This window comes from Anopheles nili, chromosome 2 (assembly GCF_943737925.1).
Source record: "Anopheles nili chromosome 2, idAnoNiliSN_F5_01, whole genome shotgun sequence".
In the NCBI taxonomy this organism is placed as follows: Eukaryota; Metazoa; Arthropoda; class Insecta; order Diptera; family Culicidae; genus Anopheles; species Anopheles nili.
The window spans coordinates 8,481,063-8,497,953 of NC_071291.1; the positions used below are offsets into that span (position 1 = coordinate 8,481,063).

The following is a 16,891-nucleotide window of genomic DNA, read 5'->3' on the forward strand; positions in this document are numbered from 1 at the left end:
CCGACCGCAGTCGACACACGACCCAGTGGAGGCGGAGCAGGTGATTTTCGTCGTGCGAAAATATTACGTGTAACGCCGTGCCGCGCTGTACGTACGGCGAACTAAAAGTGTGTGTGCGCGAGTTGTGTATTTTTTCTTCGCCAAACCCTTCCGTTTCGTTGGCGTTGGTGTGATGTGAGAAAGCGAAAAGTGTCTGCTGCTGCTACTGCTGTTACATCGGGGTGTTCCATCGACTGGCTGTGGGGGTGCGCGCTGCTACCTGGTGACCGACGGATTCGTTGAAGGATTGAAACCCCGAGCCTGCACCGTATTTCTACTCGTTTCGGAATCTCAGCGCCGGAGGCAGCTTGGAGCAGACGGGACACGCCGGGATAGACGGAGAAAATCGAAGGATTTTTCATTCGCCAAGCAAGAGCCCCCCCCCGTACACGAACGAAGGGCAAGGAGGGCCAAAGCGAGCCACAAAGGGAAGCGGAAATCGGCGGAAAAGCGTGAGCGCACTGAGAGCGCTGCCAAGCGGGATCGATCGATTCGACAGCCTGAAGTCCCCGGGAGGGTGCACTTGGCCCACAGAAACAGGGCACAGGGACCGGTGGAACGGGTATAGAAAAGGGTCTTCGGAAGGTGGTGTCGATTTCGCCAAGGAGCAGTAGAGAGCTCATCTTTATATCCTGCCTTGATCATTTACCAATGCAATATATCGTCGCATACGTATAACCATATCTTGGGGAATCTACTAAGGGGAGTCATTCTGTTGAACGATAGAGAGACAGAGAGAGCGAGAGAGAGAGAGAGAGCTAGCGAACAAGAGAGCAAGAGCGATAAAAAGAGCGTAATTACAAGAGCGAGAGAGTGAGGAAAAAAGTAACAGCTTCAGCATATACTAGTTGCCATCATCGTTGTCATCTTCATCTTGTGACAAACAAAAAATTGATCTGGTGCGCACTGAGCCAGCTGACAGTTGAAGTAGAGTACGCGAAGAATAGTACCAGTAATAAACGTGCGAAGAGAATATCGATTAAATCGAGATCCAATCGGAAAGCAAGCTCGCAAAACAAGGCTAACGCGAACGGGCACTTCGTATATATACATTGCTTCATTTATACATCTTCAACGGAGACAAGAAAAAAATATATATATATATATATATATATAATATATACGAATTATATATATATATAAACATATACACTCATACATTTATTCGTCACTTGGAAAACAAGTAAGCAGTTACATTGGTGTAGGGAAATCCGCAACATAATTGAAAGTAAACATGGGCAATAACGCTACATCTGCGAACAAGAAAGTCGATGCTGCCGAGAGCGTGCGGGAGTTTCTGGACCAAGCGAAGGAGGACTTCGAGGAGAAGTGGAAGCGCAACCCCACGAACACGGCCGCGCTCGATGACTTCGAGCGGATCAAAACACTCGGCACGGGTTCGTTCGGGCGCGTCATGATAGTACAACACAAATCGACTAAGGACTACTACGCGATGAAGATCCTGGACAAACAGAAGGTGGTCAAGCTGAAGCAGGTCGAGCACACGCTGAACGAGAAGCGCATCCTGCAAGCGATCTCGTTCCCGTTTCTGGTCAGCCTCAAGTTCCACTTCAAGGACAACTCCAACCTGTACATGGTGCTGGAGTACGTGCCGGGCGGTGAGATGTTCTCGCACCTGCGGAAGGTCGGCCGCTTCTCGGAGCCGCACTCGCGCTTCTACGCCGCCCAGATCGTGCTGGCGTTCGAGTATCTGCACTATCTCGATCTGATCTACCGCGATCTGAAGCCGGAAAATTTGCTGATCGACTCGCAGGGCTACCTGAAGGTGACCGATTTCGGTTTCGCCAAGCGCGTCAAGGGCCGAACCTGGACGCTGTGCGGTACGCCCGAGTACCTCGCGCCGGAGATCATCCTGAGCAAGGGCTACAACAAGGCGGTTGACTGGTGGGCGCTCGGTGTGCTGGTGTACGAGATGGCGGCCGGCTACCCGCCGTTCTTCGCCGACCAGCCGATCCAGATCTATGAGAAGATCGTCAGCGGCAAGGTGCGCTTCCCGTCGCACTTCGGCTCCGAGCTGAAGGACCTGCTGCGCAATCTGCTGCAGGTCGATCTGACCAAGCGCTACGGCAACCTGAAGGCGGGCGTGAACGACATCAAGGGCCACCGATGGTTCGCCTCGACCGACTGGATCGCGGTGTTCCAGAAGCGCATCGAGGCGCCGTTCATACCACGCTGCAAGGGCCCGGGTGACACCAGCAACTTTGACGATTACGAGGAGGAAACGCTGCGCATTTCCAGCACCGAAAAGTGCGCCAAGGAGTTTGCCGAATTCTAAACGCCTTGAGGAACGTCAAGACGACCCGCTGCTACCACTACAACCACAACTACTACTACTACTACTGCTACGACGAAGACGACGACGACGACGACGACGATGACTACTACTACTGTTACTACTGATGCTACTGCACTACTTCTGCGGGTTTTGCTGTTCTGCTAAAGCTCTGTTCCCTGGAGAGCAGCCTACATAGGAAGCAAGCTTGCCATCTTAAACCGCTGCTGGCCCTTTTTAGCAGCCGAGGATCACGTTGCATGTGTGCGATCTTCGATAATCGCCTCCCCCGCCTTCCCGATGCATTCCCTGTGCGAGCAGTTGCAGTGCCCGAGTCCCAACCCGAGTTCCAACTCCTATCAATGGCTCCAGCAATCAGGTGTAGTTTTGGCAGCAATGTCCCTTCCCCGAATGTCCCCCATCCCGCAGTGGTGGTAGCATGCACAATCTCCCAATGGGTACCCCAAGCCCAGTGGTTGGTTGGTTGGTGGAGTGTGGAGTAGTTGTGTTCCGCCGCAGTGTCCTGCGATTAAGTGAACAACGCGCAGTCAAAGGCATGGCAAGGATTCTTGGGAATCATCCAACGGTCCAACGGGGGAGCGAGAGCATGTTCGCTGTTGAAGCATTATTATCACGCAATCGTTGCCACTTGAGTCCTCATAATTCTCGCTGCTCGCTGCATGTCTGGTAGGCTCACAAATGCCACGAACCCGTAGGTACCTGTCGCATGTTTTCGTCCTTGGAACCGTCTAATCTAGAGGGTGTACACTACTCTGTAAGGGCACTGGAGAGTTGCAGAAATAACGAGATAAAGAGAGGTTAGGTTAACTGATTAAAGATCGCTAAGGAGAGAACAGGAGTACCACCTGAAATGAATTCTTCGTGCGACACACACAAATGTATCTTCCGCAAAACTGGACGATCCCAGTACCAATATTATACATTTTAAAATACCCCCTCGAAGGGTGGCACACACACACACGCACGATAAGCTTCGTTTGGCTAGAGCGCACGTGTCGACCTCTGGATCCTATCTGCGATAATGTAAAGCAAGCAGGTGTAAAACCCATCCTTGCCAGCTGGGCCACCCTAGCGTGCGTGAGTTTGTGGCGGATAAGATTAGGACAAGTTAGCCAGCCGGGGACACCACGAGCTGATCTGATAGGAGGACACGCAAGAATTGCATTGGCCAGACCGAACGTGCTAGAGGAATTAGTTTGCAATATTTCCACCCCGATAATACTTCTTTTCGTGGAACAGAGCTTCGAGCCGTTGTTGAACAAAAGCGTAGCATTATGGATGTGTACCAACCGGGGGAACATTCCACTCGTGAGGATGCGCACGCGTGACGAGTTTTAAGGAGACAAGTTTAAGGAGCAAAACAAAATGGCGCGCAAACCCCACTGGAAAGGTGATCGATATCGAGATCTCGGCTTCGGGAACGAACGGGGGCTGATGGCTTATTTTTGGTATATTTGTTTTAATTATCGACCAACGCGGCTCCCCCTTCCCTTTTTTATCATCGGGGACCGTTCCTTCTGCCCCCCCCCCCCCCCGTGTGTCCTTTAGCAGCTGGCTACTACCACACTCTCACCTACACCACCAGAGCCGGTGGGGCCCATCCGGTGGGGGACGATCTCTCGAGGACGGGCGGAGGGCTTATATAGATAATCTTATAATCACGAACTGATTGTGCCGGAAGGAAAGGGGTGACACGGCGGTGGTGCGGCGCGAGGACGGGCGAGCGGGCGGAGAACGGAAATAGTATTTATAAAGGCATAGCAGCATCATTTTAAGAGATGACCAATAATCGATAAACCACACAATCCACGGTGGGATGTTTAGCGCACGAGACGCAATGAATGGAATTATGCGAGAGCCTCCCACCACCCCCACCTCCCCCGCCTCTTTTCCTCTCCTCCTCACAACATCCTGCCCTTTGCGTGAGTTCGCGAGGATGCGCTATCGAGGGGCGACGATTAGCGGCATTAGCGAGGGAAGGAAAAGGAGCCATATTCTCGAGCACACGCGCATACAAACACACACACACCCACACACTCAGACACATACACAGGCTGCCACAAACCAGGAGTCGCCACGGAACAGAAGGATCAATCGATGAATCGCAATAGACGCACGTCAACACTTCCACATCACATCATGCGAAAGATGATTATATATATATACATACATATACATATACATATAGCCCCTATAGAGTACACCAAATAATGTAACGCAAGCAAGATAGCAATTTGAGGTGGGAGCAGTTTGCCCCCGGAGTTTGTAGGCGAATAACAAAATAGTAAACGGACGCGTGGGCGATAGAGGGGGCACGCTAGGGAGGAGAGTTGGGAAAGTGCAAAAAGGACTCGAGCGACGTGGTGGACACCGCAGCAGTACCGCATCTGTTCCGACCATTCCGGACCGCCCGGACCGTCAGAGATGTGTGCATATGCAACTGAGAGAGAAGGATATGATGGTGGAGGAGAGGAACGCGACGGATCGAGCCGGACACGGACACACGGGGGTAGTTTACACGAAACCTAGGACACATTTTTGAAATCAGGTGAGTGTTTCATACCCAAATGGGGCAATTTTGATCGAAGTAGATTATTAATTAAATACGTTCATACGCCAACGTTAAATTTGTGGTATAAAATATGGTGGAGGTGGTTGTCTTGTTTTGGGGAGGCTCAATAAGGGTGGCTCAATTTTATGCCAGTGTTGGCAAAAGGAAACCACCCAAACGTGCTGACGACACGATCAGGTTCGCTTCTGCACCCCATCGACAGTGATCGGTTCGGGACCAAAAAAGGACACCCGTGCGCGTAATAATCGCGCCAACTTGTCCAACTTGTCGCAGGCGCACACACACACACACATTCGTTGATGGCCACCGACAGAAAGGCCACCGTCGCCGTTACCGCCGCCCTTATTGCTGCAACAATTCTCCTCGTGGGGTGGAGATCGCACTTGCGCCAATTTGACACTCTCCTTCTCGTTCTTTCCTTCTTGTTGAGATACGGGAAAGTGTACACGGATCATCCGTTACTGTTGTTGCTGCTGCTGGGGAGTGTTGGCGAGAAAAAAAAAGGCCAAGATGCTGGCCTGAAGCTTACGGACCAACCAACGCTCGAGCGCTCGCGAGTGACATGAATCTTGATTCTTATATGGGCCTCTCTGCGGTGTTTGGAACCGGTGGTTTGGAAACTGGTTCCCCCAACGGTGTGCGGTGGTTGTTGTGTATTTGTGCAGCCGTTACGTGAGCAGTTTGCTGCAATCACTTTGCCCCTTTGGTTGGTTGTTTTTTTTTTCGTCGCCTTGTAGCCGGGTGATCTACTAAACGACGAGACTCGCTTGTCACCATAAATCCTCTTTAGAGGAGCGCTAATTTACGCGCGATAAGCGCTTTCAAGTGCGGATGTTCCAGGCTCTATACATGCTGGAATGGTAGCAGAAGGAACTACTGCACACACTGTACCCCGCTGCAAGGTGTGACCGTTGGCATAGCAGGATATAAATGGTGCTTAAAATAATAAACCACCCTGGGGGAGGGGTGTTTTTCCGCGCTTTTCCTGCGACTATTATAAATCGTCAGCCAAGGTGAAGGTTTGCTCATGTATCGAATTGGGCATTGCATGTCTCCGTACGCCTACAAAACACTCGCCCGCTCGTCGATGGTAGCCGCAAATATATTGTCCGGTATATGTATATTTTGTGTGTGTGTGTGTGTATATTTCACCCTTAAACCAACCTATCGTGTGTTATCCATTCGTGTTCGTAAATTTACGTCCTTTTTCTGTTGCTACTTTTAGAGTGGCATATAAAAAAAAAACACCATTCTACTAGACTGCATTGTCGGTGGCCGTATGTGTGTTGTGGCAAATGTTGCGGCATGCACTGTACCTCTGCCGTCACGAAATGATGGTGAAGGAGAAAAAACTCGCTACCCGTCGTTGTGCCTTTATTTTGCGTCCAAAACGAGCGCAAGGACACCAATTGGCAGTCATAATTTTTCGTTTATATAAGTAGCCCGCCAGAGCGGGATGGCGTGTGCGGAGTGGAGAAAATACAAAATTGTGAGCGCATGGTTTTTTTTTCACTCTTCCGGTGGGTTGTCGACTTTTTACTGCTGCTGCTGTTGAGCTGATCCTGCGGCCCATTTCACCAACTTGTGCCCGAAGCAGTAAATGTCAGAAAAGCAACAGCTGACTGCGGTTTTGGAATCGAGAATCGTTTCCTCGCAAACAGCTGAATTTAGCTGACCCATCTTTGGCTGCGTGCGCCACCGGCCCTTACGTAAGCCCGCTGTCGCCTGAGATAAGTCCTCTCGCTGCGGTTGATGATCAGCAGCTAGTCTTCTTCTCTCTCTCGCTTATGCCTTACGCGAGTGTGTTGCGCCAGAAGAGATCCCCTTCTGGTGTATTTCTCACTCAACTCACGGCTCGAGAAGAAGGGCCTTAGTGGCGCGCGAGACACGCCGTTAAATAAGCGTGTCCCAATTGACTGAAGTTACACACGTCCCAAGGTGTGCGAAGACAGAAAGAACACGCCACCCCGTGGAAGAAGCCCCGAGAACACCGGAGACCGGAGCAAGGAGAGGAGGGAGTACAAGATAATGATAGGCAAAAGGCTGCGAGATTCGTCGCGCTAAAAAGCGTGCGTGTGTGCACGGGAAGGGGGAGAGAGAGAGAGCATGAGAGAGAGAGAGAGAGAGAGAGAGAGAGAGAGAGAGAGCGAACATGAAGGCGTCACGCGGGGAGTAATTCAGCTGTAAAAGATAACCGAGAGTCGTCCTCTAATGCTCGAGTGGGCGAAGAAATCGACCCTTTTTTTTCTTCTTCATGTTTAAAAAAGCAAAGCATGTGCGTCTAATGCCATTCGCGTATGATATTGCCATTGCGCCGCCGCCACCACCCTTCTACTAATAATATCACGCACCATCCATCCCCCTGTGTGTGTGTGTTTGATAACAGCGACGTTTGGCCGTGGCTTGTGGATGGTGAACCGCCGATAATGGTGGAGTTGAAGAAGAGAGTAGGGTTTGGGTCGGGAGGATCTCCATTACGCAGCCAACAACAATCTTGACTGTCGCAAACTCCCCAACCCAAATAATTGAAGCCCCCTTTCGTGTTTCCGCTGACGACCCGGAAACGGTATGGAAGAAAGAAAAAACGAAGGACGACGTAGATAATTATTTGCCTACGAACATCGATCTCTCTATCGAGACGCGTATTTTTAGCGCCGATAAATCGTATCACATTACATGACGCATCCCCGATTGTGGGAGGGGTTGTAACAGGTGTGTGTGTATGTTTGTGTTAAGCATGTTCTCGCGAGCCTTCCCAGAGCCATGTCCTGGAAGGACCCAAAGAACTGAGGTTATTCCGGGACTGTTTCCCCGGAGGTTCGTCCTTTAACCGTTGTAATGTTTCTGCTCCATCGCCGAAGGTGAACGTTGGAGAACCGTTTCGAGGTGCACTGCTGGAGAACACAACGGTCGTCAGAGAACCGTGGAGTTGCACACTCCTCCCCCTACTCGCCCACCGTCCCCCTCCCTCCTCATGACATGGGTGGTGGTGGTCGCCACAGCAGCTTCCAAGCCAGCGATATCAGGTTTCTGAAGTGTAACGCGGTGTAGCAGAGGCTGGTGGCAAAAACCCAGACATGGCGACCAAGAGGGGTGCTCACGTCAGAGAGCCAGACAAACGCACCCTCTGGAGGGTGGCTGAGGAGTGAGGGGGATGGGGGGGGGGGTAGAAAAAGAAGAAGAAAAAAAAGCTCACAGCAGCAGAAGATAACACGCTCGCTCGGACGGATGGAAATTGTGCGCTCAGGTGCGCTCACGTGAGAAAAGATCTAAAGCAAGGGATGATGTGTGTGTGTGTGTGTGGGATGGTGTGTGACGCTGCGGTCTCGATGCTGGCTACTACTGCTGGTTGTGGCTGAGAAGGTCTACCTCTGGGTGGTGTGTATTTGTGCTTGGATGTGGGTTTTAAAAATCAATTCGTGTACAGCCGGGAACCGGAGCACGAGTCCGCGTGCGCACGTGTGTGTGTTTATGGGTAGTGACCCAAGGGGTGGTGGGCTGGCCGGCCGTATGTGTCGCCTCGCCATGGCGTCGTCAGGCCCCAATTGCATGCACTACCCTCGGCCACAGACCTACGTTCATTTTTTTTTATTGTTGCTTTCGCCATTACAATGAGCTTGGGGGAGGATGACGGGGAGAAGGGTAGAGGGGTGGTACTACTCCTCCACCCCTCCACCCATCACTCCCTTTGTCATGGCCTTTTTCGGTCGAGGCTCTCACCCCTCGGTGCACGGTTTTGGCTTTAGAGTGCAGTTTATGCAGGCCCAGCAACTGTGCGCCTCCATCGGCTCAGTCGCGTGTGTCGATTGTACGTGTCCTCTGTCGTAACGTTGGTGTTAGTTTTTCACTTGTTTTTTTTTTTGCTTCTCTTCTCCCCGTCGCTCTCCCAAAAAGGGCACACTACACCCCCGGGGATGATACAACGGCGGCGAACAACGAAGAACCGGGGGACGAGACACGGTCGTAAAATAAAATGTTTATTTGCTGAATATTGGCGCCCGCGGTTGTTCTTATCTTACCAGCAGTTGATAAAAAGATTACGAAGCATCCGCGAGCTAGTCGGCTCAGAAGGCATGCGAGAGAGAGAGAGAACCAGACTCCGATATCCCCCAAGAGCACATCCTTTTGCCTTATGGTGTTGCTTCATTATCCTCTATTTTTTTTTTTGCCAAACCACATCTGGTGAGGCTGGATTTTCCTTTCCGTTCCGCGGCTCCCCATTTGCGTAGACGAAAAGGCTAAAAATATATTTATATATACATTGCCGCGGCAGGCATACGAAACGATAGTGTAGTACCCGGCGGGCCGGAAATGTCAAAAAATTGACATCCCGGAATCAACACATTGTTTCAACGTAAAAGTACACCCGGCCGCTTCTCGAGATTGTGGAATTAAATTTCGTACTCTCTCGCTCTCTCTCTCTCTCTCTTTCTTCCACACACACACGCCGGTTGGGCATCGTGAAGATGATCCGTTTGAGTGGTCCGTCGGAATATGGCCGCGATAAAAGAGCAGCCGAGCATAAACGGGATGTGATTAAATCCTCGTCGCACACACTAGCCCCGTGCGCGAACGGCAGGCGTATGACGATGAGGCTGCTGCTGATGATGATGATGCTGGATGATAATGGTGGCCCTTTTTTTTATCCTCTCCCGCCCGCGAGACGATGGTGGTCAGTTTAGTAAAATTGTAACGAACCCGCGCGCGCCCGTCCGTTTCTTTCCGCTTGGGTCACTTCCCACGGCTCGTGTCACTTTATCCAATAACGAGTGCGGCAAAGGCGGAAGGTAACTGCCTGGGTGGGAGGTGCACGGCTAGAAGGGTACTGTGTCGCGCTCTTACGTCGATGGTTTTGTATGGTGCGCTGTTCCGTCCATCGGATCCGGTGTGTTGTTTGGAGGGATAAAAATTAAAGAAAGATACGACACGACGACCTATTTAAAAAGCGCACACACACACACACACACACACACATCTACACCGGTTGGGTCAAATGGGGAGTTGATGGGTGGGGTCGGAACGGTGTACCGAGGGGCCGGTAATAATAAATGGTTTGCACGTCGTCGCCCATGGCCGGGAGATCCTGGGGAAAAGGGAAACTTATGCCGTGGTCGGGGGGGGGGGGAAAAAAAAAGAAAAGATAGCCAGTTCATCTCAGCTCGCATCTTGCTACTACTGTTCTCTTTCCGAACACTGCGAGCTGTTGACACGCGGCTGCTTATCGGTCGGTTTCCGTTCGGTGTACCGCAAGATAATGGTGCGCCTCCATCACCCACGTGGGGCTAATGTGGGACGCGGCCGGTTCAGACAATGTGAGTTAAAATTAATGAACGCGCCTCGCGTCCGCCGGGGGTGGGTTATTATTATTTAACAACTAACGAATATTGACGAGAGACTGATGAGGTGGCGGAGGGTTGGAGAATCCTTTCTCGTGATAAACGCATAATCCTACAGTTCGCTAATATCAAACACTTATTTTTCTTTCCATTCCGCCGTCTCATTTTAGACTCAAAGCTCTTCCGACTGACCATGTGTGTGGGCGCACATCAACCAGTTGATTAACAACCACACACCCGCGTGATAGCCTGTAGTAGAGGGAATGTTGTTTTCGTCTTCAGCGTTCAGTTAGTTAAGCGAGAAGAACTGCACCCTGCAACTGTCAACCTCCGGGCCCGGGTTCAACCTTCCTTCTTCCTTCGCAATGGAAAATGGATTTTCTCTCCCCCTGCCAGCAGCAGTCCCCGGCCGCTGCACCGAACCTTAAGTGTATGGATAATTGGCAACACGCAGGCGAAAGGGCGCAGCAGCGAAAGAAAAAAAACCCCCCGCTGAGGGAAAACAGTCTCAAGAAGAAGAAGAAGAGAAAGAAGCCTTAGTTGAGTAACGCATCGCTGCAATGCACTAATGTTCTAGTTTTCCACCTCACCAACCTCCACCCATTCTCCACCCCCCCACCCACCCATCGTCACTCCATTTTTTGCTGTAGGTGTGTGCTAGCGAAAAGGCAAGCTATAGAGAAGACCTGAATATCAAATAGCAGGGCGGCGTAGCCGAAGCGCAGCGCTGAATAGGCGAACCTGGATGCGAAATGCAAGAGAGGGTAGTCGGTGCATAGAAAAGGCACCGGAAGGGGGAAACCCCGGCCCGCGGCTGCGGTGGAAATGTGTGCAAACATATTTTTGAAAGCACGAGCCAGCCGCCGCGCTCACTGGGGAGGCGAATTTTTGAAAATAGTAGGAACAAAGTCAAATATTAATTAATCGAGAGAGAGAGGTGGCAGAAGATAGAGAGAGAAAGAGAGTGTGTGTGTTTGTATGATCTAATGATTTAAAGGTTAAACCAACACACAAAGGCACACTCATCCACACATAATGAAAATGAATTGAATCGTGCAATCGAGCGTGCGGAGATGCTATATTATGTTTTTTGTTGTGTGAATCCTTTCGATGGATTGCGGGATTGATCGAAGCGGAAGAGGGGTGTGGTGCAACCTTGCGGGGGGAGGTAGCAAAATTAACGCATGTTTGTAGGCGAAGTATGAAAATTGACCGGTCATTAAATGAGTTGTTGCGCGCAATCGTAGGTGAAGATGTATGCAGCGCCACCTTCCTATTCTCCCCCCTGGCAAATGGAACTAGATATGTGTAACACGAGTCAAGAAGCAAAACCACACGAACTCACACGTCCCACTAAATAATAAACTGTTATCTAAAGCTACGTGTGTCAGGATGGCGCCCCTCCCCGTTAAAGCAAATCGTAAAACGAAAGGGAAAACAAACAAAAAAAAAGAAAACATTTACACATACGCCCGAACCCCGCAACCCGTAGAGAAAATAAAACAAGCAAAGGGAATGAGAAAAGCAAGAGATGAAAAAAAAACACACACACACACATACACTAACACATACACACATTCAGCTTTATCGTAAATTATTTTAGAAATAATATTTTTAAAAACAAACGTAAATAAATTAAAGCGAACACAATTCGAAAGTGGGGTCTGCTGGGTAGGGAAAAGCTGGTAGAAGAAGAAGCGGAAACGCAGAAAGGAGAAGAAGAAGAAGAAGAATATAAAAAGAAACACACAAAACCATACACGATCACACAAAAATACACGAACATATGGAGAATGGAAAAGATAAAGTACACACCCCTATGCTTGCAAAAAAGGCTTGCAATCATTCGTTCGGTATATCCAAAATAATTTTAGCGTGGTTGTAAACTACTTTGGCTGTATATATTACTTTAACGATGAATGAACGTGTTTAAATCTAATGACATATTATCTAAATATATAAATATATAATCTAATAATGTATTGGATGTAGTTTGTGATACAGAAACAAAAAAACAAAAACAAAATACAAGAGCGAACCCAGGCAAGGCGAGGATATAAACAAAAAATACAAGTAGATGCGGTGCGGGAGGCGTTGAATTAAAGAGAGAAAAAACAAACAAAAGCAAAAATCGATGAAAAAAAAGAACACATGAAAAATGAAAATCCTTTTTTATAAATATCAACAATCTGTTTGCGATAGTTGTGGCTGATTTAATTTATGAATAAAATTAATCATTGGTGAACGCGTGTGTGTATTTCTGGTTACAGAACCCTTTAGTCGACAGAACTGAGCGTAGCAGAAACAATTGCTCAACGGCAAGCTCGCACCACGTGTGCTTTCTAGGGCACGTCGAGGGCAAATTGGCCACGTTGGCAACCAGGCAACAGGCAGGCAGGTAGTCGCAGGTGTTCCGCCCGGGAAGCAAATGAACGATTGACCTAGCGGCGTCATGCGAGAACCGATATGCGTACGTTAGCGAACGCAGCGTGTTATCATGCGGTCAATCACTGCCCAGCGAAGGTAATTGGAATCCAACGTTGGGCTTGCAGCGGTGGTAGGAGTCGTAGCTAGTATTATTAGTGCCGGAACCCGCAGTGGTCGTAGTAGAATGTTTCGCAATGCTGTCGAAGATTGTTGTAAGTAGATAAAGCCAGACGCGTGGAGACGTGGTTTGCATGTAATTAATCGAGTTCTCGATTACATCCGAACTCATTACCGGGCTAGGGTGTAGAGAGAGAGAGAGAGAGCTTCGTTGCGTAGTCGATTTATGAAGTGTGCGTTAAAACTAAGCTAAATATGGGCAACAAATGGGCTCTATTGGAATACCACGAATCCATGAAGAAAAATGCGTTTCTGAAACGATGCAGAATGGTTCCCATTCAAACTGTTAGAATAAATTTTCAGGCTGAATGGTCTTGCACAAGTTTTCCATTCAAACCAATGCAGTGCTCGTCACGTAAGCTTCGTCATGAGCTGCAAACTGCAACATTTCTCGGTTTGTTTTTCTGACGCCTTTGCTTAATACTAATAATACCGCCCGGGAAGGCTGCAACCCGTGCGGTGGAAGTTGTTTCAAATCCGTCGGTCAAATATTTGTTCAACTGAAATCCCTTTACGCGGCAGGTGGCCATTTCAGTTAAAAATAGTTCAATTGTACGCTTCCCGCATTACCCTATCGGCAACGTGGGCAAATACGATAAAATGCACTACATATGGAAGCTGTAAACAGTTTCTGCTTGTCCGTTGAGTTTGAGTTGCTTCGGGGTGGTAAGGGACATTGATATTTACCGCCCACTAGCATATTGGTACCTTTGTGCAAAGGGTGGTAGGAAAATAATGGATGTAATCTGTCCATATCAACATTCGTACTCGGAATTCCGAGTGTACGAAAAGTAATCAAAGCGTACGCGATGACACAGCCCACGGCCATTTTGGTCCAGAGGATCTTTGCCATTCGTTTACCTTTCGAAAGGGACAAATGAAGCGTGTGACGGTGCTGTTAAGCACGACAATGCGAGCGAATCGAATGTCCAGTCATTTTATGTCATTGCACGGCGGAGAGGAAGAAGATACGTCCGCACTGAGTGTTTAATTGTGCATCATGCAACGAGATACGTTTCACACACTCACACACAGTCCTCGCATCCTAGCATCTGGCCATCGAGACCGGTAAAGTGCTTTCCAGTTAATTAACTTTGGAGTACCGGGCATTCCGGGCATGTGCCCATCGTCGAAAGCTTTCGAGCAGGCGTCGGTGTGTTAATGAAGGAAAAGTAAGCGTTGAAGTGCGTCAGGTCAACCATGTGTTCCGACGCACCGTTACAGTGTGCTCCAAAGAGATGGCGCATGCGATATTGTCTTTCCACACTGTACAATATCGAATATGTTTATGTAAGTTTGTACTAAACTAGCCATATGATCTTGAATGCCATTATGCTCTTGAACACATGTTATGGGATTTATGTTCAAACTAAGATAGATCACGAATCCGTTTCCTAACATTATATTAGGAAAAAGTATTTGAAGCAATTCCGACTTGCAGTTGAAATATTGATTTGGAATCAATTGCAGAAAATAGAAATATCCGAAAAAATACAATTGAAAGAAACCTCATTTCCGGGATGTTGTATTTTAAAACCTCCGCAACGACAACTACGAGCTGATTGAAAGTTATCGAAATTCCATTTCAAACGCAAGAAACACTGATAAAGAATACTAACCATGGAACAAGGGCGTGGCCTACTTGGAGTGGTTTTGCTCTTTAAACAATAGCGGAACCGTACTTCAGCTTCATTGCAGCAAGCATGTCTTTCTACTAGATGATGAATCTTCCATGTTCCACGAAAACCTCTTTATTTGCACTGGATGACATGTCAAAACTATCTGCAAGTCATTTGTATGCAAAAATTCAGCTCCGAACGAGCGGTCTCGCCGGGAAAAGCTTTGCAATGCATTGTAAAATGGCACGGTTAGTGCCATTCAATGGGCTTGAGTGCAAACACACGCAGCCACGTGTCACGCACGCAAGCCGCTGGCAAATGGCGGTCGTCAGTTGGAATTGGGAGCGACTGGGTGATAACAATGGAGACCTCCGGTCAAGGACGGCGTGCCTCGGAGAAGGTGCTAAAGTTTATGCACTTTGCACCGCCATTGGTGAGGCGATGGGGGTGTAAAAGCAATATGGCGAATTGTGAACGATTAAATGATATGCACGATCAATAGTCGGCCATCGATAGCCCTTGTGTGTGTGGTGAACACTCTGGTGTGGGTGGAGGTTTTCTTTTTTTTGGCTTTAGAGCGTTTAAAAATGTCCTTCGCTCCTACGTCATTGCCCTGCCCAACGGAGGATATAAAATCGTTTCACCATGGCTGCGCGCGTTGTGGCGATATTTTATATATTTTTCGTCTCCTCTTTCGAAGGTCCAAAAATTAAACGTTTCCAAGCGAACCCCAATGCCTCCTCTAACGTCATAACCTACCTACCACCGTTCGATCCTTGCCTTGGTGTGGGAGGGATCGTGATGGAGGTCGTTCCGGTCCGAAAGCGTTATTAAAAGCAAACACTTTCATTTATTTCACGCGCGACAAATGATAACGCGCGTTGCACCGCGTCACCGGTGGAAAAGCCAAGGAAAACCGAGAGGGAAAGCCGCGGAAAAGAGATATCACGCGAAAACGGTCGGTTCCGAGTGGGCTACGATAGCGTGGGAAAAGGAACTACGGTTTTGCATATTCTCTAACACGCTGGCCACCCCTTCACGCATCGCCTCCGCTCCACCGGGTGGGATTCCCTTGGGGGCACTTTGGGTAATTTGTCAAATTGATGATACGGCTGGTAAACACCGCCATATGCTGCGAGCAACGACGCCGTCGGTCGAAAAGTAATTTCATTCGTGCGTACGCAACGCTAGCAGTGCGGGAAATTTGAAAAGGGTGTTTTTTTGCCAAGTGTCACTGTTTGAGTAGCCCGCGATTCTTGGTTACTTTGATTAAACAGCACTTTCGCATCATAACGTATCCGAAGCAAATGGTTTATGGTGTTTGCTTTCCATAGTTGCCCCGTCGGTTGCAAATAGTTGCAGAATGCAATTGCCAAGTGCATCCTAAAATAGGGCAGGAAATGTCGGAGTACCCAAGGGATTTTATGGAAAAAGAGAATCACCCGGAAATGAATCTGAAAGCAAGTTTTACCGCAAATTTCCTGATTCGTGAATGGGCCAGGCTTGCTTAAAAATGCAACCTCGAAAAAGCTCGGTGCCGGCTCCAACTGTCGGAATCTGTTACCGATTGTGGAGCAATTAAATAATTGTCGTTGACAAATATCTTCTTTTATATTTTTTCCCCTCACAACCGGAATTGAATTTCTGTAATCAATTAAATTGCAATCAGTGCTGGGAAAAGCTTGCTCACTCTCAGGCATATCCTGACGGGTCAGTCAACTTACGATTTTTCCTTGCATATGACGAATTTCATTTGCTCGGGATGCGACCTACCCTTAATCGTGGGCATTCGCCCCCATCCACGGTTAATTTGTAACGCGTGGCTTTCTCACCTCTGAGTCAGCGTATTGTGGGTTGTCCCATTTTGCTGCCCTTTTTTTTCCTTTCCGTTATTCCTCGACCCACGAGCTGCTCCCTTATGCTTCGGAGTTGCTTCGTCCCGTTTCGGAAAAGGGGGTAAAAAATAGACATTTTCTTCCACTCGTTGCCATCCACAAGGCACTCTACATTTGCATTGGCCACCGTGCGTGCGCTGCCGTGGCCCATTCGCTGAGCAATCCGAAGTGCGTCAAAAACTCTACCAGGTCTCCACGTGCGCTGGCTTCTGCAGGTTCCACACACACACACACACATACCTCCGTTCGCAGCCACAAGGAGTTCGCCCCAACCCTTGCGCGTCCCAGCTGGGACGCACCCCACTCGTGGGGTGGGATTTCCCAAATCGCTCCGATCGAAGGCGCTTCTCGGAAGCACTCAGTAATGAAGGGAAAATTAAATTTTCGCTCCTACTCCACCGTGGGAAAACGGAACCGCCGTGGAGCTACTTGAGCTGCTTTCCGGATTCCGCCATTGCCCTGTTTCCTCTTGAGCATATTTTTTTTGCTTGTTTGCTTCTTCTTTCCACCCT

General features: G+C 48.9%; 1 protein-coding gene and 1 long non-coding RNA gene across 2 annotated transcripts; both read left to right on the forward strand.

Annotated features, from left to right (window-relative positions):
• The first annotated feature begins 1,273 nt into the window (after positions 1–1,273).
• Positions 1,274–2,335, forward strand: LOC128720171 (cAMP-dependent protein kinase catalytic subunit 1). Its single transcript, XM_053813826.1, has one exon. The coding sequence runs from the start codon at positions 1,274–1,276 to the stop codon at positions 2,333–2,335; it is 1,062 nt and encodes a 353-aa protein (XP_053669801.1).
• Positions 2,336–3,976: 1,641 nt separating this feature from the next.
• LOC128722152 (uncharacterized) lies at positions 3,977–11,886 on the forward strand. Its single transcript, XR_008410790.1, has 2 exons — positions 3,977–4,901; positions 10,432–11,886. It is a non-coding gene; the product is annotated as an uncharacterized LOC128722152 (long non-coding RNA).
• The last annotated feature ends 5,005 nt before the right edge of the window (positions 11,887–16,891 follow it).